The 24591-nt window shown below is 43.6% G+C and overlaps 1 protein-coding gene across 2 annotated transcripts in view; it reads right to left on the bottom strand.

Annotated features, from left to right (window-relative positions):
* Nucleotides 1-22648, bottom strand: part of rnf213b (ring finger protein 213b) — a 65088-nt gene extending 42440 nt beyond the window's left edge. The window contains exons 1-26 of one of the 2 annotated variants that reach the window (XM_075458290.1): nt 22576-22648; nt 22276-22307; nt 21912-22061; nt 21153-21826; nt 20919-21074; nt 19153-19322; nt 18786-19066; nt 18452-18699; nt 15383-15589; nt 15102-15312; nt 14068-14123; nt 13828-13993; nt 13597-13743; nt 12963-13061; nt 12751-12879; nt 11120-11285; nt 9856-10023; nt 9596-9745; nt 6454-7079; nt 5504-5663; nt 5204-5421; nt 4980-5123; nt 4744-4896; nt 2261-3518; nt 940-1124; nt 706-858 (exon numbers count right to left, since the gene is read on the bottom strand). In XM_075458290.1, coding sequence (XP_075314405.1) covers nt 706-858; nt 940-1124; nt 2261-3518; nt 4744-4896; nt 4980-5123; nt 5204-5421; nt 5504-5663; nt 6454-7079; nt 9596-9745; nt 9856-10023; nt 11120-11285; nt 12751-12879; nt 12963-13061; nt 13597-13743; nt 13828-13993; nt 14068-14123; nt 15102-15312; nt 15383-15589; nt 18452-18699; nt 18786-19066; nt 19153-19322; nt 20919-21074; nt 21153-21826; nt 21912-22013 — 6027 coding nt within the window. In that variant the 5' untranslated portion in view covers nt 22014-22061; nt 22276-22307; nt 22576-22648. Of the gene's footprint in view, nt 1-705; nt 859-939; nt 1125-2260; nt 3519-4743; nt 4897-4979; nt 5124-5203; nt 5422-5503; nt 5664-6453; nt 7080-9595; nt 9746-9855; nt 10024-11119; nt 11286-12750; nt 12880-12962; nt 13062-13596; nt 13744-13827; nt 13994-14067; nt 14124-15101; nt 15313-15382; nt 15590-18451; nt 18700-18785; nt 19067-19152; nt 19323-20918; nt 21075-21152; nt 21827-21911; nt 22062-22275; nt 22308-22575 lie in introns of those variants that run through there. The other variant, XM_075458289.1, reaches the window with a different exon arrangement.
* Between the last annotated feature and the right edge of the window lie 1943 nt (nt 22649-24591).

Here is a 24591-nt window from a genome sequence, read left to right as displayed (position 1 = left end):
TCGCATTTGTACGCAAAATCCAAAAATGAATCCAAAAGTAGTGTATAGCTTTTAGCATTTAGTTTTATTTTAAATGTGCTGCCATATGAATGAAAGTGCCATAACATTTGTTGTGCAAACACACTTTTAACATCAGCATCTTTCTGTAGTTTTTATGTAGAAGCCTCGCTCCACTGTCTGTTTCCTTGAATGACTTGCTGCTATCAGTTGTGTGTTTTGCCTTTAAGTGATATTTTAGACTGGAACTACTACGCTGAGAAGACAATTCAACTTGGCAGTGTTTACAGATGACTTTGGTTCAGTCGACTCCGCCGTCTGGAAGAACTTTAAAATGAAAACCGCAGAGTAAAAGTTCCATACCCTTCTCCAGGTTTGGTGGATCCGCCGATTACTTTCTTTTCCGGTTCCGCAGCAGACAGCAACAGACTTTTACAAAATAAAAGCCTGTGAGCAACAGACTTTCACAATAATAAAATAATGCGCGATAAAATATTTATCGGCGTTAAATGATTAACGAGTTAACTTGCCCAGCCCTAGATATATTAGATATTAAACAATTCCTTTTGTAGAATCAGTAAAAGTCTTGAAAAAGATAAAAGTTTCTCTCTTGTTTCATGTCTGAGACACACTTAAATCAGCTATTTAAATATACGTTTTAGGACTGTTAGTATTCATTCCAAAAAGACCTTAACAAGACATTTCTACCTCTTTTGGCTGGTTTTGAGGGGAGGTGTTTGTTTTCAAAACCTCCACAGTGATCCGGTGAGCTGCGTTCCTCCTCCACAGCATGCCGTGGCTGTCACTCAAGCAGCCCAGAACCAACAGATGGAACAGCAGCTCCTCCAGTCCCGAGCGAACCTGAGGTGGAAAAGAGCAGACTCTCGTGGACAGTTTACAACAAAACAATCAGCCAGCAGGTATGAAGGCGTGCACACTTACTCCAGCTGTGTCGATGTGAAGAAGAACAGGATCCTGCTCTCTCAAGGGCGACAGTTTCTCCGACAGACTCTCAATCAGTGAGTCTATGTCAACGCATGACTCGATCAGTCTGATCCTGATGTGTTTCGCTCTGGGAAATTTCTGCTGGAACCTCTCAAACAAACGATCCACGTAAAGGGATTTACCTGTTAATGGAGAGAGAGATTTTCAATGTCCAACATCCAAAGAAGAGCTTTGGGATGTCCTTCAGGAAGCCTGGAGAACTATTCCTGAAGACTCCTTAAAGAAAGGACAGAAAGCTTCAGGCTGTGTTGGAGAATAAAGGAGCTCAGACCAGATGTTCACTTTAAAGCTGTTTCTGTCTTATATACTTTATCTGCATTTATGTTTGGACATGTGTCAATAAAATGCTGCATATATCTCCTGCTTTACTTGAAATTTTTAAAGAAATGAAGGCTGGATCAAGACTTTAGCACAGTGTTTACAACCTGTTTGTGGTTATTTGCATGAAGATCAGATGCTCCCTCAAAGAGTCGCCAAACTTGCTATACAGTTACTTAAAGGGACAGTTCGCCTCTTTTGACATGAAGCTGTATTACATCCCATATTAGCAACATCATTTATTCAATTTGACCTACCCCCTGCTGCATCCTTTGAGCAGAGTTCCAGCCTCGTTTTGGTGTTGATGAAGGTAGTCCAGCTAGTTGGTTGGGGTTTAAAAAATAAAGCGTTTTGCTTCTCAAAACAGTATGCGTTTTAAAGAGTAATACATTTGCATCACAAAATCGTTCTCCAGGAAAAAGTCAGACCTCACAATCGCTTGGCCCTATTTTCTCTCCCTTCGTATCACTGCCTGCAGTGTAGACCGTGCAGACCGAAGTGCACACCGAGCAGTCCCCTGCTTTCCGAGCAGTAAACACCGTAACAGGCGCGGCAGGCGGCAGGCGGCAGGCGGCAGCAGGCAGTGATACAAAGGGAGAGAAAATAGGGCCAAGCGATTGTGAGGTCTGACTTTTTCCTGTAGAACAATTTTGTGATGCAAATGTATTACTCTTTTGAACGCATATTGTTTTGAGGAGCAAAACGCTTTATTTTTTAAACCCCAGCCAACTAGCCGGACTACCTTCATCAACACCAAAACGAGGCTGGAACTCTGCTCACAGGACGCAGCAGGGGGTAAGAAAATGTTCATAAATGATGTTGCTAATATGGGATGTCATACAGCTTCAAGTCAAAGGAGGCGAACTATCCCTTTAAATGTGCCAACTGTTAAATGTCAGGAGCCTTTTTGTAATGAGATGTTAGTAGTGGTTATCCTCACCGAGTGCAGGGCGCACAGATGACACCATCCAGACTGAGAGCTGATCTGGAGAAACCAGAGCGACTGGGCTTTGTGTGAAGTGGTGAAGAAGATATTTCCTGCCTGTGTCTTCTGTCAGATTCAGAGCGGCCTGTACTTTACTGTTGCTGAAGTAAGAGGGCACACATCTGTGCTGGTGAACAACGGGACTGACTATGACCAAACGGTAACGTGGGCTGGCACTTCTCTCAAGAGCCTCAAAGAGCTCCACCAAGGCTTCACTGACATCATATCCCAGCACCCCAGGATTGACCAAAGAATAGATCTTCTGCCAGTTTGCTTTGGATCCTTGGCCCAGAGCTCGCCGTAGAAAGATCTCCACTTCTTCTTTGGTGGTTTTCTCTCTGCAGACGAGAACCTCGTCAGCAGACGGCAGAGGCTGCTCTGGACTCTTCATGTAGAAAGACAGAGTGGTGGTGAAAACCTCTGCGTTTGGACAGAGCACAAGATTCGGCTTTCCTTCCTGGAGAATTGGCGGAAGATTTCGGATCACGAGGAGCTGATTAACTTCCGACAGGCATGAGAGGAAGTGGGCCAGAGTCAAGATGTCCAGGGACTCGCTGAGATACTCTGACATATCTCTCTTAAATCGATCCCAGAGGTTCTCAAAACTGTCCTCGTCAGCATCACCCTTCATGACATCATCTTCTTCTTCATCTTCTGAGGAAAACTCCATCAAATCCCGAACCTCTTCGGTGTGCTCAGATGTAGCCTCCAACAAAGGTTCATTAAACTCATCTTCATCATCAGACTCTCCTTCCTCTAATCTGTCATAGACTGAGCTCATGTTTGATGCGTTAATGTAAGCGGCTCTAACATCAGCGAGCGTGCACTGAGGCTTTATGGGAAAAAGCAAGTGCCACAGCTGTTGTGGAGCCGATGCCTGCCGCTGACACACTTTGTGTACCCACTGGCACAAGTACACCATCTGCTCTGAGGTGTAGTGGTTCAGCAGGCTGAAGCCTGAGCGCATGTCGCTGATGAAGGAGCACCATTTGTTCTGGCAGCTGTCCATGGACTGAGCGAGCTTCTGAAGCTGCTCTGTCACCTCTCCGCGGTACAGCATCCGTTTACCCCGCAGCGACGGGAAGGCGGCGCTCATGCACGGCTGCTGCTGCGAGCAGCAGTGCACCTCAGCGTGCCACTCCCTGAAGAGCATGTTGCCAGATGTTTGCATCTGAAGAAGGATGGTTCCCACTCTCTGGACGCCTTCAAAAACCTGCGGCGAAAGAGGACACGAGTGCAGAAATGTCATCATTTAATGATGAAATATTCAATTATCGTACAATTAAGCTCCGCAAATCTACAATAACGATACGAAGAAATCTTAAATGGTGCCAGGGCAGCTACAGCTAGCTTACTTACTTTGATACACACCGTTTTAAATATCCTGAAACTTTCATTACAGCAACACAAGAGACGTTTGTGAACCTTAAATTGGGTTCCATCCTAAGAAAGCATGGCATCTCTTTCCATTGTTATGCTGATGACAGCCAAATCTATGTGCCACTAAGGAAGAAGGATGCTTTCTCTCTGAAACCATTTCTGTTATGTCTTGAAGACGTTAAAGCAGAGATACTCATTGTGCGGCTCCTCAAGCTTTAATTGGCGGCTCACACTCGCATAGTAGCTTATAACAAAATGGTAACAATAACAATACATTTTTTCAAATAACACACAGCGAATACTGCACAGTATTAAGTATTTTTATTAAGTATTAATTAAGGCTTAATGGTGTTTCCTAAAGGGGGCTCTGTTAAACCTGGCAACGCAGCCCGCTTAAACCACCGTCACACTTGACCGCAGAGCACGCTAGCTCCTTTAGCCAGCGCGAGATGCAGGCACAATGGATCGTTTTAATTAAAAAAGGGCAAAAACCAGCACAAAAACCATGCTCATCCTGAATGTCTCACTATGATTACAACAACAAACTACAAATACAACATGAAGAAAGTCGAGGACATGCATGCCAGCTTCCACTCATCCCAGTATTAAGGTAAATGTGGTCTGAATTGAAAATGTATTGGCTGTGTTGTTTCTTTTTTTGTGGGATGTTTTATATGTAGAAATGCATATTTGCAAAAAGGGACTTTAGTATGTTGTTGTAAAAGTGGCTCTTCCCTTGATTTGGCTCTTGTGAAAAAAATAATGAGTATCACTGATTTAAATGTTCAGAGAGGAAACAGCTGGTTGATCAACTGATGTGATTTTTGTGCTTAGATAAACCAACATATCGATATGTAGGCTGAGCTTAATGACACGGCCGGCCTGATCTAATGCTACGCTCAATCTGAGCTAACATTGAGCAGCTAAACACTGAGCTGGAAGGTAAACTAATTTCAACCTTTAAGTCAACACAGGTAAAAGATTTGTTTCTATAAAAGGGTTTTAAGAGTTATTTCCTCACTAATCAGGATGCCATTTAAGCCCTAAATGCCTCTGACCTCTGTGAATCTGTTGACTTGTTCTCTGCCATGTTCCCCCTTCGAAGACATCAGCATGAGTTTGTTCTGAAGCTCCAACAGGTCCTCGAGCTTGTAGATCTTCTCCTCTCTGCCCGTTTTCACTGTCACCTGGACCATGTTCTGGAGACATCTCTGAGAACACGCGGAATCAGACAGAAAATGTCTTGAATTTTACGAGTTCAACCTGAGAAGCCCTCTAACGTGCGTTCATTTACCCGCTCTGTGCTTCTATCAGACCATCCAATGTGGTAAACTCCTCCAGCGTTGATAGAGGAAGCCAGCGAGAGCGAGGACTGCTCCACAGAGCCGTGAGTCTCTTTCAGCCCTTTCAGCCAGTTCAGTAATCGGGTCGACTCTCTCTGAGAATAAAAAAGCGTCACCGTCACTGCGCCACAATAACAAGGCTTTTTGTAAAGGGGGAGAAGATGTGCGTTTGTACCAGTTTGTCAGGGAGCTTCTCATCTCTGCTCAGGGTGTCCCACACCTGCTGAGCACACCCCATAAACTCCTCAAAGCCAGCTTGAGAGGTCAGAGAGTAGAGCAGAGGGGCGTATCCCATCACCGCGTCATGGAAACAGGCCACCTGATCAATCTCTGTGTCATTCTCTCCGGCAGATATGGACGCAAGTTCCACATAAACCTTCACTTCGCTCATATCTGTGATGAGATAGGAAAGTGAGCTGGTGAGAACCGGCTGTGAGATGATTTAGATCACACTGAGCCTGCTGTTCATACTTACTTCCAAGGTGCTCTTTGACCCATCTGACCAGAGTTTGGCTCTCTAGAAACTCTTCCAGACATGCGGTGTGCTGCCTGGTGACCGTGGAGATCTGCTGTCTGGCACGAAACAGGTCGTCAGTAAGAGATCCCAGGACTCTCTGCTTAAAGGTGTCTTCACCCTGTTAAAAAGCAAAGAACGGAACTCAAGAATGAACGTAAATTACCCACAACACGCGGACAGTCATTCCAAACAGGCTTTTTCCACTTTACAGACACTGCAAAAACAAACAAAAATGTTGGAAAATGACCCAAAAAAAACATGTCCAGGCTCTGTGAGCCCCATGTCGAATCTACGTTCACCCACCGCCTCCCGGCTGAGGTGATCTGAGATGGGTCGAGCACAGCATGTTAAGGAAAAGCATGTTTTTTTCTCTCTCTCATTAATCCATTTGTTTTATCCTGATAAGATACATTTAATTTTGTTTATTTATCTTAATGGCGAGGTCCTAGATAATCCCTCCCTGGGTTTCTAACCTCTCCAGCACTGATTCATTGCAGCTTATCATTTATTGTATATATATATATATATATTTATTTATTTATTTTATTCTATTTCTTTCTTTTTTGTGATGTACTCTTGTTTGTAATGTTTTATTAAAGTGCAAACCAACAATAAAAAATAAACAATAAGAAATAAGAGCCCGAAACATGTGAAATTTACAGGTGACGACCTCGTTAAGCTGGTTGTGGAATGAAGAGTGAGAAAAGTTTTAACAAAAGAAGAATACGTGACACATTGCGGTTTAACTGTTACATAAATCCATGAGTTAAATGATCATTTTTATGTCTCTCTCTTGTTCTTCACAGTATAACCTAATGAAAAAACCTTGAATAAGAAGGCGGGTTCAAGAAAATAAAACCCCAATCTTTCTGAACATTCTTCATTTTAATCCAGATAAAAACTATTACCAGTTGGCTCAGGGTGCTAATTTCCGTGAATCCTCCAGAAAGCTTCATTTTCTCAGCAATCCTCAGCATCGCGCTGGCTGCAGCCGCTGCCTCGCAGAGCTGTCGGTACCCCTGGATCTGATCCAGCCTCGGCTTCACCCAGTTCTCCTCCGCTGCCAGGCCTCCAGAAATCACCTCTGACATCAGATTCAGCTCCTTCTCCATCAGCTTCCCGTCGCCCTGGTCGCCTGACTCCAACAACACCTGATCGAGCTGTTGGAAAGTGATGTTTGCCTCTGCGATCCTGGCGCCAGTGTGAGAGAACTCAGCCAGCAGAGAATTCCAGACGCCATCACAAATCTGTGTGAGGGTCACCTGAAGAGGGGGTGGGGCGGGATGCCTCAGTGATGCTAAGCATGCCGCCCGTTTGACCCAGGAGGACAGGATCAGGTTGCTGTGGCGCAGTTTGTGCATCTCAGCGGACATTTTCAAAACATTCATACTGATTTTATACCAGATGACCTGTGGAGGACCCGTCTGCCTCAGCTTCCCGTCTGCATCAAAGGGCTGAACGAGCACCAGTTTGTTCAGGCTCACAGCGAGGAGGTCTGCACCGTGCTGCTCCTCCAGAGTCGCCATCTCTGGAACTGTTGAAACCGTGTTGGAGAAAAACCAGGAAACCATATAAAAGCGTGATACAATATACAATATAATGTACAATATAGTACAATATAGTACAATATAATGTAAATTATCCATATACCCCATATTTTATCCATATACCCCATATTTTATCCATATACCCTATATTTCTTATTGGTTCAGTCTGCTCAGTTAAATTGATTTTCACCTTTATTGTTAAATGTACAAATCTGTTTTTATTTAGTTTACTAATGTTTATTATTATTACTATTATTATTATTTATCCTCTTCATACTGTAGATTTGTATATAGCTAATGTTTATTTCTCTGATGTTTCTTCTATACTGTAGATTTGTTTATAGCTGATGTTTATTCTCTGTTTTTATTCTATTCTATTTGCTTGTTTTTCCTTTAATTGTTTACATATCTTTTATACTGTACGCTGTTGCAACACAATAATTTCCCAAATTGGGATGAATAGAGTACTTATCTATCTATCTATCTATCTATCTATCTATCTATCTATCTATCTATCTATCTATCTATCTTTAAAGAACACAGCAGAGCACCAATGTTCCCTCTAAGCTGCTCGCACATTCTCAGCGCACAAGAAAATCTATGCAGCGCATAAAATAAAATTCACCATAAACGTATTAATTAATATCTAATACTAGACCTAATCTAATCTAATCTAATTAATTAGACCAATAATGTGATTTTCTGTACCATTTTTCAATGTAACGCAATGAGTGACAAGTGTTCAGCCAATGATACGATACGGTTTACTTACGCTATGCAGCCAATCAGAGCATTGATAGTGCTTTCATATGTGCCCTGCCCATACGCGCCGTGCAGGTTAGCTAGCTAACAACAGTGCGGCGGAGTTAGGAGTTAAGAGACGCCCCTTATCATGGCGAAACGAAAGGGCAGCGCCAGCGACACATCCACTCACCGAGCAAAAGTAAAAAAGAAATGCGGTTCTTTTAGGATGGAATGGCAGTCTGAGTGCAAATAGAAGAACAAGCGGTGAAACTGGGGGGGATTTTTTCTTTTTCGTGTGAGAAAGGTCTACTCTGCAAAACATGCAGGCTGCAAGCATGAAGGCGGTAGCATGGTTGCCGCGTCTGTCACGGCGGTGTCGCACCGTGACGTCAAAATGACGTTTCAGGCCTGGCGCTTCCCTTGAAAAGACGGCACAGCGCGTTGTCGTGCACCAGTCGATTTTTGTAACTTGGCGGCGCCGAGAGCAACGAACCGGATGGACTGTTGTGAGACCAGGCTCAGTCAGGAGGAGCGTTTGTACAGACAGCTGTACGAAACTGCTGTACGAAACTGCAGTGAAACAGCACAGGGAGCACGTAAACTCCCCAAACTGATGCACAGAGATGGGCAGAACTTTGGGGAAAGAGGGAGAGTTCTGTAAGAATGTGTGGAAGAAGCTACGGGACAGATACGTGAAGGCAAAGAAGAGGGCAGAGACTCAAAGTGGTGATGCCGGGGGCTTCAGACCTTCACCTCTTTTAACTGAATTAAAAAATTAAAATGATCCGAAAACTGCAGCAGTATCATTAATTACAGTATTCTTGCTCTTGACAGCGGCATTGTTTTCTTCTCCACCTTCGTGGTTGTAGAGTAGCGCTAACCTTAAAGCGATACAATGTAACTTCTCAAAAAGCCCACTATGGAGCTCCCCCTACAGGCTTGGAGGTAATGTACGGTTACACTGTCGCAAATACAACACCCTTTCGCTTTCACGTTTCACGTTTGTTGACGAACCGGCGAGGAGTCAGAAGGTGCAAGCTATGTCGACCGAGAAGGTAAGAGTAATCAAATGTACCTGGGAGCGTGAGAGGGGTCTATTTGTTTTTGCGGTAGGTGTGCCAGAAAGCAAGTCGAAGTACTTCCGCTCAGCTCCCGGGCCGGTCCAGCAAAGTTACATAGCGCAGTTTTTCCAACTCAGACCCCCGAAGGGCATAGGAGACAGGCCAATCGTAATATTAAAACTCATTCTAGCCGCACATTTTTTTTCAAGTTGTTATTTTAAGGTAGAAATGTTAAATAGTATTGCTTTAACGTAGCAGCGCCACCTCTGTGACGGAGAAAATTGCAACTACTGGCGCATCGACTTGCGCCACTATACATGGCGGCACGAAATCGTGACGTCATCAACACCGGTCGCGCTAGCAGACGCGGCAACCATGCTAGAGCCTTGACTCTCACATATAACAGATATACTACACATCTCATGAACAACAAGATTTTTGTCTTTTTCATTTTAAGTGGGCCAAATCACTTATATTAAAAGTAAACTAATGGAAATTGCTGCTGTGATTTGATTATTTTAATAAGCCATGTAACTTGCTATGATCCAAGGTTTTGAACAGGTGTGATACTGGTGTGTGGCCACACCGTGCACATCTGATGTTGCTCACAGTGGTCCTCAGTGTGCTCAGGGAGCTTGTGTGTTTGCCCAGACACGTGAAAAATTAGAGGGAACACAGCAGAGCACTGTCACACCAACCTGTGATGCTTTCTGTGACCTTCGCCATCATCTTTATCAGTGTCTCGATCTGCTGTTTTCGCTGCTTGAAAGCGTTCAGATCCTTTTCCCTCTCAGCTAAGACAACCTCTGCATCGACAGGAACGGTCTGAGACTTGGTGTTCTTCTTGTCTGTGGAAGACACAGTGATGCAAAAATCGATCAAAACATGATTTTTTTGTGTTAGAGGACGTTTAACTCGGTGTTAACAGAGGGCTGTTGGGGCCTTTGAAGGTTCGTACACTGCAGGTAGAGTTTCTTAAACTCCTCTCGATGTTTCAGGCAGGTCTGCAGGTGTCCCAGGGTCACGTGTCCTTCCAGCAGAGACGCCACCAGAGTCTGCACGGCCTCCACGCAGCTGTGCACCACCTGCCCTGCAGCATCATCCACCTGGATGGATCTCCACTCATCTGGGCAAAAATGTAGAAAAAACAACATGAAACTTTAAATACAGAGCAAATAACATTGGGAAGAAAACAAATACATTAAAATTATTAACAAAACATCTGATACTATTGAACTGGAAGGGAAAGAACCCTCCTGCCTATGTTCATTGGATTAGAGAGGTGATGTTGGGATTGGCTCTGGAAAAAATTAGGTATACAGTACACGGGTTAGAGGACAAATATGACAGAACCTGGTCACAGTTCATAACTCATATCAAGAGCCTGCCTTTTGCCTGACTCCTTGTTTTTATTCATTAAAGTGATAGTTCGGAGTAGATTCACCCTAGGGTCATTTGAACCGTGACATCCAGCCAAGTAGCCCACCCGAAGTTTTTTTGATATTGGCTGAACATCAGCTGAGTTACCGAGTTATCCCGAATAGCTTAGTACAAGCGCTAACGGAACCTGGCAGTATCTCCAAAATTACCACACTAAAATCACATGCCATGACACCAAACTTCTACAGTAGTACAAATATGGTCTGTACTCACAAAACGATGAATTTTGAAGTTTGTACATAGTCCAGAAGTTTATTATTATCAACACAAGCCTGATAGCTTTTCTGCTGCTAAAGCTGCGTCGACGTCACTTCCTTGATCTGGGAGCTTCAAAGTAAGATGAGGGTTGATCTACTACTGTAGACAAGTATTTAGACAATGTATTTATTTTTCTTTCTTTCTCTTTGCCTGCCGTCCTAGTCTTCTTGATGCCCATATTCTCACTTATGGGACTTTTGTCTTTTTTCTTATGCCAGAGGTCCAGAATGTTGGTGTTATGACCATAATGATCAACATAGATTGGTTTGAGTCTTTTCTGTCCATGTCTGTTTTTGTATTTGTGTATATTTGTTTTCTTCTTTTGGTGTTCTGTTTGCACGTTTGATACGTGAGTGTTTTTGTGGCGAAGCCACCTGGATGGGGTGGGGCGGGTTCACAACTTTTGTAGGAAATGCTTAACTAATGATGTCAATGTTTTCAATATGGAAAAATGATAAACAAAGTTGTAAAAAATAAAATAAAATGATTAACAAAATAAATGACAAGATTTTCAAATAACTTACAGTTAGACAGCAGGAAGTTAATGGCTGACTGTGGATCCAGCAGCTGGACGACCGTGTTGTCTCCGAAACGTGCTGCCGACTCGACCACAACAGCTGACACGACAGCCTCTGGAAGATCGTTCTCCCTGGAGCGGAGATGATGCATCAGGTCTCCCTCCTGTCCTCTCTATGAACACACCGTTCACACAGATGATCAGTCACACCCTGTGTCACGTCCATGGGGTTTTCCCCCATGTTTTTGAGTTCTTGGTTTTGTGTTTTATCATGTTTTGGTTTGTTTCATGTCTTGGCTTTCTGGCTCATGTTTGGTTTTAGTTTTCTAGTCCTGGGCTGTGTTCGAAACCGCATACTTCATACTACATACTACATACTACATACTACATACTTCATACTTTCATACTCATCGATCAGACAGTATGCAGAGCGTTTACCCATAATGCATTTTGCTCCTGCCCGAGCTGAAATCAGCCGGCCTGAAGCTGATTTCGCTTAAGCTCTAAACTCTGTAAACTTTAGCAACATTTGAAACATTTTCAGGCGAGAAAGTAGTCGTTTAGATCCCCAACGTGTTGAAAACCTGACAAAATACCGGCTACTTACAATTTTGTTCCCACGAATTCGGCCCTACTAAAGCTAGCCGTAGTGAGCAACGCACTTCCGGTTATTTTCACAGAATAAAATACCCGTTGCCTTTTATCATAGGGAAAGCCATTATGATACAATTGGTGCTTTTGTTTTGAAAACAGGAAGTGAACCTACCCTCGTTGTAAAAAACACGACAAACAGGTGCTCAGCTGGCCTCCAACCTCCACAGATACCAACCCGATGGCCTCTGTGGGAAGCCTGAAGTGCCCATCCCACAACCCACAGGACCCAAAGGGTCTATTTCTTATTTCCTGATCCAGATTGTTCTAGAACGGCGGCGGCCTGCTGCAGAAGCTCCGGATAAACTGTCTTTTTCTGTTTTTCTCCTGAGCTTTTTTCTGTGGTTCAACATTTTTTGCTGGTTTGGATGCTGTGCTGCTGGTTATTACATCGGTTATTATGCGTGACCATGGCAACGGGATAGTTGTTTACATGTGGAAGCAGCTGGTTGAGCTGTCCAAAGCCTAAGTAATGCCCGGAATAAGACCCCAAATCCAGATGAGCTGAAGATGGAGCAAGACTGAAGAGGTTTAAACCATTTCTTCCCTCGATCATCATGGGAAATGTGATATCACTGGCAGATAAAATGGACGAGCTTGGACCCCTGATGAAGATGCAGCAGGAATGTCAGAGTGGAAATATTATTTTTTCCAGTGAAACCTGGCTGCAGGAACAGCTCTAACAGCTCTCTGCTCAGCTTTAAGACTATCCGGGCAGACAGAGACTGCAGACAGAGCACTAACAGTAAAGGAGGAGGATCACAGAGCTGGTTAACAACAGATGCTGTAATCCTGGACGTGTCACTGAGAAGGAGCGTCTCTGCTCCCCAGATGTTGAACTGCTGGCTGTGAGTTTCTCAGAGTCCTACTGAGACTTCACCTGTGTTACCTGCTGAGAGCTCGCTATAGCTCATGTATTTTCCTGGAAGCACCCAGTGGACAAAAATGAAAATAAGCCTCTGAGTCAGTTATGAATGAGCATCATACCTGGCAGACTGTCTTGATGGCAGAGTGACAGAGCTCATGGAAGCAGGTCTGTACAACTTCGTGACTGTTCTTTAAAGCTGCCACAGATGACTTCAGACAGCAGACCAGCACTTTATCCATGTCAGTGGCCTGAAGAAAAAACAGCTCAGATGAGGTGTGAAAGTAAACCAAAAGTGATTTAATTTGCCGCTGATCAGTAAACAGCCGCTGACCTTAGATATCCTTTTCATCAGGTCTTTCTTTAGGCTCTGCGTCCAGCGGGATGAAACTTCCTCACAACAGCATTCCACTTTCAGCAGCGAATCCCACATCTGAGAATTCAACGGGGTAAGTTGCATTAGATTGGGTGAAATCTAAATGAAATACACACCTTTTCAAGTTTATCGCAAACATCTTTAAGCATGTTAATCTTTTTACATTTTATTAATGTTTTCTGGCAAGAAAAAAGTTCATTTCACACGTTCTCATCAGCAGAAACCGTAAGAGAAAGGCTCACTACAATGTAAATATTTCTTTTTATTACCATATTTAAATCAAACGTGACAGGACTTATTGGTTTTTTGACACTTTTACAATTTTGCCAATAAGTGGGACCAAAGCAGCCAAAACTAAGATCCTCCTGCTATGAGGAAGACGAGCGTAAATTCATTAGGAAAATGTTTTCTGTGGTCATAAAGAGAAAAAGGAGGGTTTTCGCTTTTCACGTCTACTTTGATTGTAGCAAAATGAAACTCTTTTTGGGGGTTTTGATACCTGTGGTCTTTGTTAAAGTTACCTCAGACTTTTTGAAACTGTTCATAAACTAAATGTTTAATCAGTTCAGCTGCATAAATCATTGTGGTGTACCTCAATTTCCTTTGGGTATGAGAGCACTCTTGCTGCCATAAGGGACTTCTGCAGCAGCCCATCCCTCCACTCGCTGATTAGCTGCTGCACAGCAAACACCATCTCCAAGAACTTCTGCTTTGAGGCCTCAAACTCCTCCTCTTTGGACTAAAACACACAAACAAAGACAATAGATCAAAGCCAATAATCCATATTTAGGTGCTTTAGGGAACGTAATAAAAATATCATTACCTCTCTTCTCAGTTTAACTTCCAGGATCTCTGCCAATTTCAACATCAGCTGGAATGACAGGACCGCTGTCGGGTACCACGGTACAAGTCGTGCAATCCCGCAAGTGCTTCTCACAACATTGATGCTGCTCATGAACGCTGGCTCGATGTTTCCACATTCGATCAGTCTACAAACACACAGCTGAAGTTACATGGAGCGCAACGCCTCAGAAACTGGTGCGTAAATCTCAGATGTCAGTACCTGTCCTTCTCTTTGTCCACCTTCAGCAGGATGTGGGTCAAGGTTTTGTGAGCAAGCTGCATGTAAACAAGACAAGGATCGACACACACACTGATTTAAAAAGAGAATCTATAATCTTTAAGGTCTGAAAACATGCTTTCTGGCTTATATGCAGCGTTAAACAACGTATTATCACCTTAAACATCACCCAAACAAAGAGGTGTACGCATGTTTTAGTATCTTTATGCAGAAGGAACCTTAACCTTTTTAGCCAAAGGTCACAGTTCAGGAGTTCCTTTTGTGGTCAAATTCTCCAGGCAGTGAGTGCATAAAGTAGCGAGAGTGTGCACGTTATCCAACATAAGCATTTAACAGGGGAAGTTATTCCACAAGAAGAGTGATCCGCTTCTACTTTTCAGAGTTTCAGCTTTTTTTTTGTTTTTGCTTCAGAGATGTCTTAAAGGAAATCTGTTCCAGGTTCTAGGTGTGGGGTACACACTGACCCAGTAATCTTGGATCAGTCGTGGTTCTTGGACTTGTGTTCTGGTTACTTCCCGTTTCATTTTGTAGAGTTTCCCCCTTGTTTGTTCTGCACAGTCTTTCTTTCCTGTGTTACACCTGGTTTCTGATGCTGATTAACTGTTTTCAATCCCCTCGTCACTCCCTCAGCTCCTGGTGTTGTAGCCTTTCGTTGGCCTCGCTTTGTATTAATCGATCATTTAGGATCGTCTGCTGGCTGTGCCTCACTCCGTCCTGTATTTGGGGTCTGCTTTAACCGCTAAAGGCCTCGGTATGCTTCTCCGTCGCAAGTACGTGTGCATTCCCAAGTCACCATCGTCCTCTTTCCCGCCCCCTCGGCAAACCTCCAGGAATCTGACCAATCCAAAACGCACTTGAGCTAAATCCTCAGCCTCCTTGGAGGCTTTGTTTCGAGAGAAAGTTTTACCTCAACCTGAACTAGTTACAAACTATTTGGACTTCTGAAGTGTCCAAAGCTAATCTAGAAGTACCCAAGGTTAAGAATGAAATGACTGGAAATTATCATATCCACTCACTTTTATGTTCTCAGTTCGATTGAGGTCCATTTTCTCTCCACAGCTTCGCAGTCTGTACATCAGACTCTGGATCAGGTGCTCCACATGTATTCCTGTCAGATCTGAAAACTCGGGAAGATCCTCAAACGCGAGCAGAGACGACCAGCTCATCAGGAGCAGAGGCATCTCTGCAGCTGCTGCCTGGTGTTTCTGGATCAAACAGAGCATCCTTCTGAGGGAGGAAAAGTTCATTCAATAGATGTCAGGAACAGGAAGTCTGTGCGGCTTTGGGATGGACTCACTTTCTCTTGTCAGGATGGGACTTCACGCTCTCTCTGAATCTAACAAAGTTGACGTTATTGAGTCCGGACCAGTTGGTCTCCTCGACAGTTGGACCCACTTTTGCTGCATCGGCTCCTGGCTGTCTGAGTCTGAAGAGCAGAGGAGGGAGCAGGACGAGCTCGGCCACCGAGTTCTGAGCGCAGACGTTCATCAGACCCCCAACAGTACTGAAAGGAAACAATCTGTTATGAGCTCATGCATAAGATCATGTTTATGTCATCGTTTCTCCAGCCATGAGGGAAGTAAATTCAGAATTTCAAGTGAATACAAACAATGGGCCTCATGCAAGAACATTTTCGTATTTTTATTCTAAATTTCTCTTACTTTTTTCGTACGACGGTCTCGTACGAACACGCCACATCAGATTCGCTCTTAACTTCGGAAAAAGTGTATAAACAATCTGCATTAATGATGAATGCCACCCGTGCATATTTAAGATTTGCATACTCCACACCCAAAATTATACCATATAAGGCTGTGCTTCTTATCTCCTGTGCCAGGAAGTGTTGAGTGTTGAGTCATGAGAATGGCATCAAGGCGCATAAAGAACAACTTTAGGGGCTCTGAGATTGAAGTTCTGCTTTCAGAGATCCAAAAAGGAAAATCTGTCATTTTTAGCAGCATCAGCAGTGGAATTACGGGACCTGCTAAACCGAAGAAATGGGAAGCAATTACGAGTGCTGTTAATTCCGTGTCACCTGTTGTTCGTAATGTCACCGAAATAAAAAATAAATGGTTTGATATGAAAATGGCTTAAAAGAAAACATCTCGCCATGGCCAGGCGCTCAATGACTGCAACTAAAGCCGTGCATTCAGTTGTTGCCTCATCATGATGGCACTTTGATGGGGTGGTCCATGAGGGGGGTCTTCTGGCACCACACCTTCTGGTCTGCCTGGGCTGTTTAAGGTGGAGACCCTCATTCATGGCAATATTGTACAAATCTGGCATGCCTTCTCTGGGCTATAGTGCAGTTTGCCCCCCGCTGTATCTAGACACACCCACCTGGCCTTCAGCTCAGTGCGCTCCACGACAGCACGGGTGCTTTGATGCGTAAATGTGTGCAGTCTATTGCTCCGATTATGTTTGGCAGTCCAGCCACGGCATGAAAGTCCCTCTTAATTTGTACTTGTTTGACAGCGGTGTGTGGGAATTTGATGTACCATGGGTGATAAACTGATGAGAGCTTTGATGACCAAGGGGAGCGCACAACTCACAGAGGACTGGGACACCCCCGATCTGTCTCCAGTCTCCCTCTGAAAGGTTCCAGTGGCCAAAAATCAAACGGTGGTGAGGACCTGGGCGTGTGGTGGAATTGGGTTTGATCGGCGTGTTTCTCTCTGGAGTTGTGGCTCTAGCAAGCTGCATATTTGCAGCAGCACAGTCCTTGGTGATCTAAATCGCAATGTCAGCCATTTGTCTGTCTCCGCAGGACATCTCACGGTCTCTTTCACAGTGCCTAAGGCATCCAAAAGTAGCAAGTCAGTCGCTGGTTACGCTTCCCATTGACCTTGTTATATACAGATTCAAATGAACCTTCAATTAGTGCAGAATTTAAGTCAAACATAATAATGTCAGCATAATTATGGGGTATAATGTATATTTATTTATGTTTGCTTCAAAGTAAGTAAATATACAATCCATTAGTCGAGCAAACTTGATTGGAATAACAGCAAACTATTTTAGGAAACTCCTACGACAGCTCTGGATCACTCGTAAATTCTGTTCGTACCTGAAAGAAAACGTAAAATACGAAAAGATTGGTGAATGCGCAAATTCTCTTAAATCACTCGTACGCACGACTTAAGAACAAATCGGCGCGTACGAACGGTTCTTGCATGAGGCCCAATGTTTCCAGGACAGCTTTCAATAGCCCCTTTCACACTGACGAATAACCCGCGTTTAATCCGCGAATTTAGCGTGTCCGCTGTTGCGTTCACACTGCCGACCCGGGCTGCCGCGTAAACTCGACTCGCCTTTCGACCCGCGTCGGACCCTAGTCTTTTTGCCGAGCCGAGTTTGGTGTGAACGCAATCGACGCGGGTCGGGCGTGGCTTAACGTGAGGAGTTTAAATGACAGAATGGACAGCTGATTCAGAACAACAGCGACAGGTGAGGACAAGTTTCACTCTGTTTTAGCCTACATCAAGTTCGAGACTTTTTTGAAGATGGCCAACTGGGGAGACAAGGAGGTCCGCGAGCTCCTCAGCCTCCGAGCAGAGGACGTTATTTACCGCCACATTTCGGGGACTATGCTCTTGTATTCTCCGCATATGTTCTTCGGCGGCATCCCACGTTGTAACCATCCACACCCCGTAAAATAACATCTCCATGAACTGCATATACAATTGCAAAAACGAGTCCTCAAGGTGTATTTAACCCTACCTCCGACGCATGGCTTGTGCCTACGTCATTGTACACGCCCAGCATTTTATGTGTTTCGTGTGACGCTCTGCCACTAGGCAACGCCCCCTGAACTCGGCTTCAGGCGACACGGGTCACCAACACGCCAAGCGTTCACATTGCTCGACGCGGGACGAAGGTGCAATTTGGACCCGCTAAGGTAGCGGGTCGCAGTGTGAAAGGGGCTTATGACACTTTTTAATGGTTTGGGAACGGAGGACACCGATTGTTGCAGCTGTGGACCGTGTTGAGTGAAAAAGGTTCTCCCAGCTCCTCCTGAGCCCATGTGGCTGTATGGATCATGGTGGCATGATGACGGTTTCTCTTGCAGTGCTGCCTGAGGGCTCAGAGCTCATCCAGCAGTGCTTTCTGTCCTTGGCCTTTCCACTCTGAGGTTTCCCCAGACTCCCTGAATCTTTTCACAATATTCTGCTCTGCAGATGCTGAAAGACCAAAGTTCTTTACATTCTGACTCTGAGAAACATTTTCTGAACTTATTGATGATTCTCTGACGGAGTTTGGCCCAAAGTGGTGAGCCACGACCCAACCTTGTTGGAGAGACCGAACCTAAAGTTTTCAATGGGGGGCGTTGTCTCTCCAGAATTTTACTACAGACTACAGAACTTACAAGTGTGGATGTTCGAAAGACGTTTTCAACCCTTCCAGGTTCTTCTTGTCCATCGCGGCCTCTGAAGACACCAGCAGGCACAGCTCGGCCCAGCCTTTAACTCCAAGGTTGGCTTTGATGTTTGCGGAGACCGTGAAAACCGACAGGCCCAGAACGAGAGGACTGATGTTCCTGCATCTGTCCGGAAGTTTCTCCTTTGGCTCTCCGTTTAAGATCTGAACCAAAGTCTCTGAAATCAGCTCCAGTGCCTGTAGATGCAAACATTCATGATTGGTGGAGTGGCTGAGGTAAAGCAAATAAAAGAAAAGGTTTTGACACTTCTCACAGAACAAACCTTGATCATGGGAGGATTTGAGTGGTCTGCGTATTCTATTCTTGTGTGAGCAATATTGAGGCTCCGTGTAAAATACATCAAGTGTTGACACAGGTTATGAGTGCTTTGTTTGTCTGATGGGGTCCATTTCTGGAAGATTCTGTTCAGCAGAGTTGCTGCTGAGGTCTGCCAGGCGTCTGAAAGCTCCGCACCTTTTGATTTCCTCAGGCCAAAGAGTTGAAAACTGTTTTTTATAAAGCTTTGATCATAACAACAGATGAAGCCTTCATAAAGATGCAGTTCTGGATAAAACACAGGAGGGTTCGTCATCAGGTTGGGAGCAGACTGAAACCAACAAGGTAGACTCAAATGAAGTGCAAGCACTTACCTTTGATGTTTGGGTCCAGTGGAATTTGACGATATCTTGTGGCAGTTCCTGAAAGCTCTTTTTGTCGTTGCTTTACACGGTACCAGTATGTAAGCCAGGAGCCTCTTACCAGGTCGCTTTGTTCAACTGAGAGACTTGCTTCAACCAAATAGCCTCCCTTCTTCATTCCACTAAACAAAAGAATAGTGAAAACTGAATGTTTAGAAATGTTTTAATGAAACTCAAGCAAAAACTGCAGATTCTAATAAATTGCCAGCTGGTAATAAACCTTCATACAGAAAGAAACTGGCACCAAGTTAAGCCACAGAAGTCAAAGGGAGAGGACTCAGAGCTCGGAGAAAAACAGCTTAATCTCTACATTTCAAACATAAAACCATTGTGGAATAGATCAACATTAGTGCACATCTAACCTGATTAACCAAACCTATTGACAAAATATTATTTTATGCATTCAAAGTTGGAGAAATGAAAGAAAAGGCTCCGGTCTCTGACAGGTTTTACACTGACGTCGTGCTTTATGCTTGACAGAGGGCGAGTCTGACATTTGGCACAACAGCAACAATCAGTCACATGATCAGACACGTGACTCGGGTGGTGCTGCTGCTGGAAAAGATTAACCGTTCTCAACTTTATATCTCAAGCTACAGAAACAAAGCAAAGCAACAGATCCAGAATGACCATCCCACTGAAAGAGAAAGATGAGAGACTGTGTTGGTGTGAATCCTGCTGCAATCTGTTGTAAATGTTACCGTGTATAATCAACAGTCTCAAAGACTACAAATTAGGGCTGGGCAACGATTAAAATGTTTAATCTAATTAATCACATGATTTCCCCGATTAATCACGATTAATCACATTTGTACGCAAAATCCAAAAATGAATCCAAAAGTAGTGTATAGCCTTTAGCATTTAGTTTTATTTTAAATGTGCTGCCATATGGATGAAAGTGCCATAACATTTGTTGTGCAAACACACTTTTAACATCAGCATCTTTCTGTAGTTTTTATGTAGAAGCCTCGCTCCACTGTCTGTTTCCTTGAATGACTTGCTGCTATCAGTTGTGTGTTTTGCCTTTAAAGCTGCCGTTTTCAAAATTCCGAGTCTAAAGTCGGAAAAATCGAACTGATACAACTTTCAGGTCCCTCCCCCTCTGTGGACGAGGTTGTGCACGTGAGTTCACACTAGTGTGCGCGCACACAAGCTGGGGGCAGACTCACGCTCAGCATGGAAGACGTGGTTGGTGACTGTTCTGCTCAGATAATAGATAAATAATAAACCTAACGTGATTGGTTAAAAACAGCCGGGAGCGCTCGATATTTGCAAGCACGATTACAGGCTTTAGAGGGAGCTACAGAATTCGGGATTTTTCCTAAACAGCCTATTTAATATTCTACTTCCAGAATCCCATGACAGTTCAAGCTAATATGACTAAAAAAAAGTTGCCGACGGCAGCTTTAAGTGATATTTTAGACTGGAACTACTACGCTGAGAAGACAATTCAACTTGGCTGTAAATGCAGGAGTTTTTTTTTAATTATTTTGAAATAAGTGCTTTTTAATGTTGAAACAAGTAAAACAGGAAGTAGCGCCGGTTAGCTCCGTGAGCTTCACACAGAGACCGAGGAGCACCTGTAACGGTGATGTTACCTGCTAGTTTATTTTTACTTTAATACATTAATGCGCGATAAAAAATATTTATTGGCGTTAAATAATTAAATAATAACAAGTTAACTCACCCAGCCCTACTACAAATCAATCAATACTCACACAAAATGAGTTTTCTCTAAGGGTAAATATCTTCCTTCATAATACAGCATGAGCGTGTCGTATTCTTGGTTGAATCTGAACTTTTTGTCCAGCACAGCGTAGATGTGGAAGGTGAACATGGGAACACCAGGTGGAGCCCTCACCGGGCTTCGGTCACTGTGGAATGAGAAAGATTCACGTTTAAACACCAGCTTCAGCAGCAGAGTTTGACAAAGCAGGTGACTGCAGACTTACCGTGTTCTCTCCGAAGTTTTATCTGCAGTGTTGGAGGCGGCCGCACTCGCCTGCTTCTCACCTCCCCCAGACACAGCAGTGGCATACGACTTTGGCTTGGCCTCCTTTTCTGTCTGAGACGTTGTTGCATCAGCGGAGGGAACTCTCTCCTCTTCGGGGTTTGACTCTGGTGACGTGTCTCTGACTGGATTTTCATTTTGGCCTACTGGAGTCTGAACAGTGTTGTCGTGCTGCTCGGGTTCAGGTGCATGTTTGTCTTCTTCAGGCTGTGTCTCAGCAGGACCGCCTGTGCATGGCTCCTCTTGTTTTGGCACGAGGGAATCTGTCTGTGTTTCCTGGTTCACCTGAAAAACAGCTTTGGTCTGTGTGTATTTATCCTTTCCTTTATGCTTGCTTGTTTGAGTCTGTGCTTGCACCATCTTTGCATCTTTCTGGCTTTGTTTACGACCGTTTTCCTCTCGAGGAGGATCCACATGCTGTGTTTTTACAGGCAAACTGTCTTGAGTTTGGCTGCTTGTCGTCGCTACAACCACCTCCCTCTCCTTTTCCGAGCTTTCACTATTCACATCTGCACCTCTCTCTGCATTGGAGACGCTCTTTTTCCTTCTTTGATTTCTCTTTCTCCTTCTTGTCTTATCTTGAACGCTCCTGCCAGCATTTCCTGGTCCTTCTTGCTGGAATACACATTTACAGAGCTTTCATGACGACTCACATAGCACTAAAAGCCAGACTTAGAGTTGTTCTGTCTGAATTTTTTACCTTATTTCTCCTTCGTGGTCTTTTGGTTGCAACATCCTCTGTTTCCCTGGATTTCACCTGTGGCGCAGGGGTGCTGTGGGGGTTCCCTGCCCCCTCCTCCATCTGTAGGGACGACTTACTCCGGAGAGTCCCTCTTCCGCTGCTGTCTCTCTAAATAGAAAAATTAGGCTGAGTTACAACAAATCTCTGAGACAATTACCTGCAGGGAGTGTCATAATGGGTGCAGCTATTCAACCTGCTGAGGCACACAAACAACAAATTACACAACACAGCATGATATCCATCTAGTCTTTAAAAACTGATTAAAAAAAACACCTGAAACTAATAAATGTTTTATATTAGTTCAACTCGACAGATGATTTACCTTTTATTGATGAAAGAATCTGTTACCATGACCTGCAAATGAGATTAACAAACACACGTATTTGTACTCTGAATTTACGACAACATTACAGGAAATAAACGATTAAAAAGAAAAGAGCTAGCTAATTCGAGCTAGTTTGAGCTAGCTAGTTTGAGCTAGCTAATTTGAGCTGGTCTTAATGAAAAGTCTTAATAACTGTTCATTAAGATGTTCCTCATCTGCTGTAGTGTCAAATAAATATAAAAGTTTAGAGGCAGTACATTTAAAGACTAAAACAGTTAGGGTTTTATGCTCGCCTACCTGTGACTGTCAGTGAATAACATCCAGGATAAAATGATGCAAAGCAAAGTTTGTATCAGATACAACCTGCTGTAACAGTAAGGGACCCTCTACAAATATATTGATGACTCTCCAGGCGGTTGTTTTCCCATAAATTTCTAGTTCTATATCCTACTAATTTTAGTGACTTATAAAATATCACTTTCTTTACTTGATAAATGTCAGTCCAAATTAATAAAAAGAGACCGCTAAAGTGTTGTTTTACAGGTCTTTCTGCTTGGATTTGGTTTATAATTTGTTAACGGTCCCTAAACCAACAGGACTTGTCTTTCGGTTTCATTTCTCCTCGAGTTTCATCAAACAAGAAACTTATGCTGCCTTCAGGTTTCCTTGGCTTTTCAAATTCTTTTCCTGCAAAAAGGAAAACGGTGAATATCTGCATGACTTTGATTAAGTTTTGTGTTGCAGTCCTGTACAAACTGCTTTCTGAAGCCAGGTCTTTAAAAGTTTTTCTGTGGACATTTTCTGCTTTTTCCCTCATTTCCAGTCCTTGTACCTGAGCATTTTCAGAGGAATGTGTTTTTTCTTTGTTAAGCCACTTAACTCTGTCCTTCAAGAAGCCTGGAGAACTATTCCTGAAGACAACTTTAAGAAATTACTTTTGAACAGTACAGCAATAATATGTGTGTGTTTTATATGTGCAAATAAACGGTAATGAACCATTAGATTTTGATTTAAACAAATAACTCTGCTGGTTATAAATATTTTGTCCAGGAGGAAACAAAACCAAAAGGTACTTTGTGAAAAAAAATTATTTATTTCAAAGACACATACATATCAAACAGATGAAGGAAGAAAACAGTCTGTCTGAATCAACTCCTCATTAATCGGCTTCTTTTCTTTTGAGAACACGAGCTAAAAGGGAAGCAAAGAAAAATAATTGCTTTCCATTCCCAGATGCCTTTAATGATTTTAGGTTAAAAGGTCAAACAAGGTAAGAGGTCAAACTGTACTGAAAGCCAAATACTTGGAGAGCAAAGGCAGATTAATCCACTAATTTCTACTTATCTCATGATTTGTTTAGCTGTGTGAGTCTGGAGTGGAACCGGATGCTTCTGTCCTCTTTGTATTAGCAGGGAGCCATCTAGTGGTCATACCGAGTATTACAGTTTGTCTGAAGGAACTGTACTACTTCCGCCAGGTTGTATTAATTCAGATGCTTTCAATGTGAAGTATGTATTTTATTTAACTTTTACCTAAGTTTTTTTATATTTATCTTTGAACATCAGTGTCACTTTGAGTGTGTTTAACTTATAATTGCACACTTGTTGGGCTGTGACTGGCCTCCAAATATCTGTGATGTGCACGTTATCACTGATTCTTCCTTATTCGTAGACGGTAACAGTTTCCTGAATAAACAAATCATGATGCTGTTTCCGGACGTCAGTCCTGTGAGCCTGAAGGTTTCTCGATTCTTCGAACTATGACTCTGGTCCTCCTTCCGGCAGGTCGGCCTCCGGCCTCTGTGGCGGGGGCTTCTCCCGGTGGTGACCCCGGGGGTCGTGGTTCACGACGAGGCGGCGCGGGTTTCCTTCCCAATCGAACATCATCCACAAAGGCCTCCACGCCATCAAACTTGACTGTGAGCTCAGCGAGGCGCTCCTTCAGAGCGTTGAACTCTTTGTAGAGATCTCCCAGAGCGTCTGAGAGCGGCTGGATTCTGCAGGGATGGAAAGGAATCCATCAGGTTACTCCCTCTGGAAGCTAAATTTACTCCAGAAATGTGCTGATTCTGACAAATAACTCTGTGATAGACTTTGCTTCTCAAACTTACAGCTATACCAAGGGTTCCCAAACTTTTCCATGCCAAGGCCCCCCAAACAGTACTAGCTTCTTGCCCCCTTTGCAAACCACAGACAATGCTATAAAATATGTAAAGAAACATAAACTTTTAGAACGTATTTTCTTTCTTTTATTCACAGACAGCAGCTCGCTGTGTGAATGCAGCCTGACTAAACGCTCTTCTTTTTACGTCTG

This window comes from Odontesthes bonariensis, chromosome 23, assembly GCF_027942865.1.
Source record: "Odontesthes bonariensis isolate fOdoBon6 chromosome 23, fOdoBon6.hap1, whole genome shotgun sequence".
In the NCBI taxonomy this organism is placed as follows: Eukaryota; Metazoa; Chordata; class Actinopteri; order Atheriniformes; family Atherinopsidae; genus Odontesthes; species Odontesthes bonariensis.
Note: the sequence above shows the minus strand (reverse complement) of the source record. Positions and strands in the feature narration are given on the sequence as shown.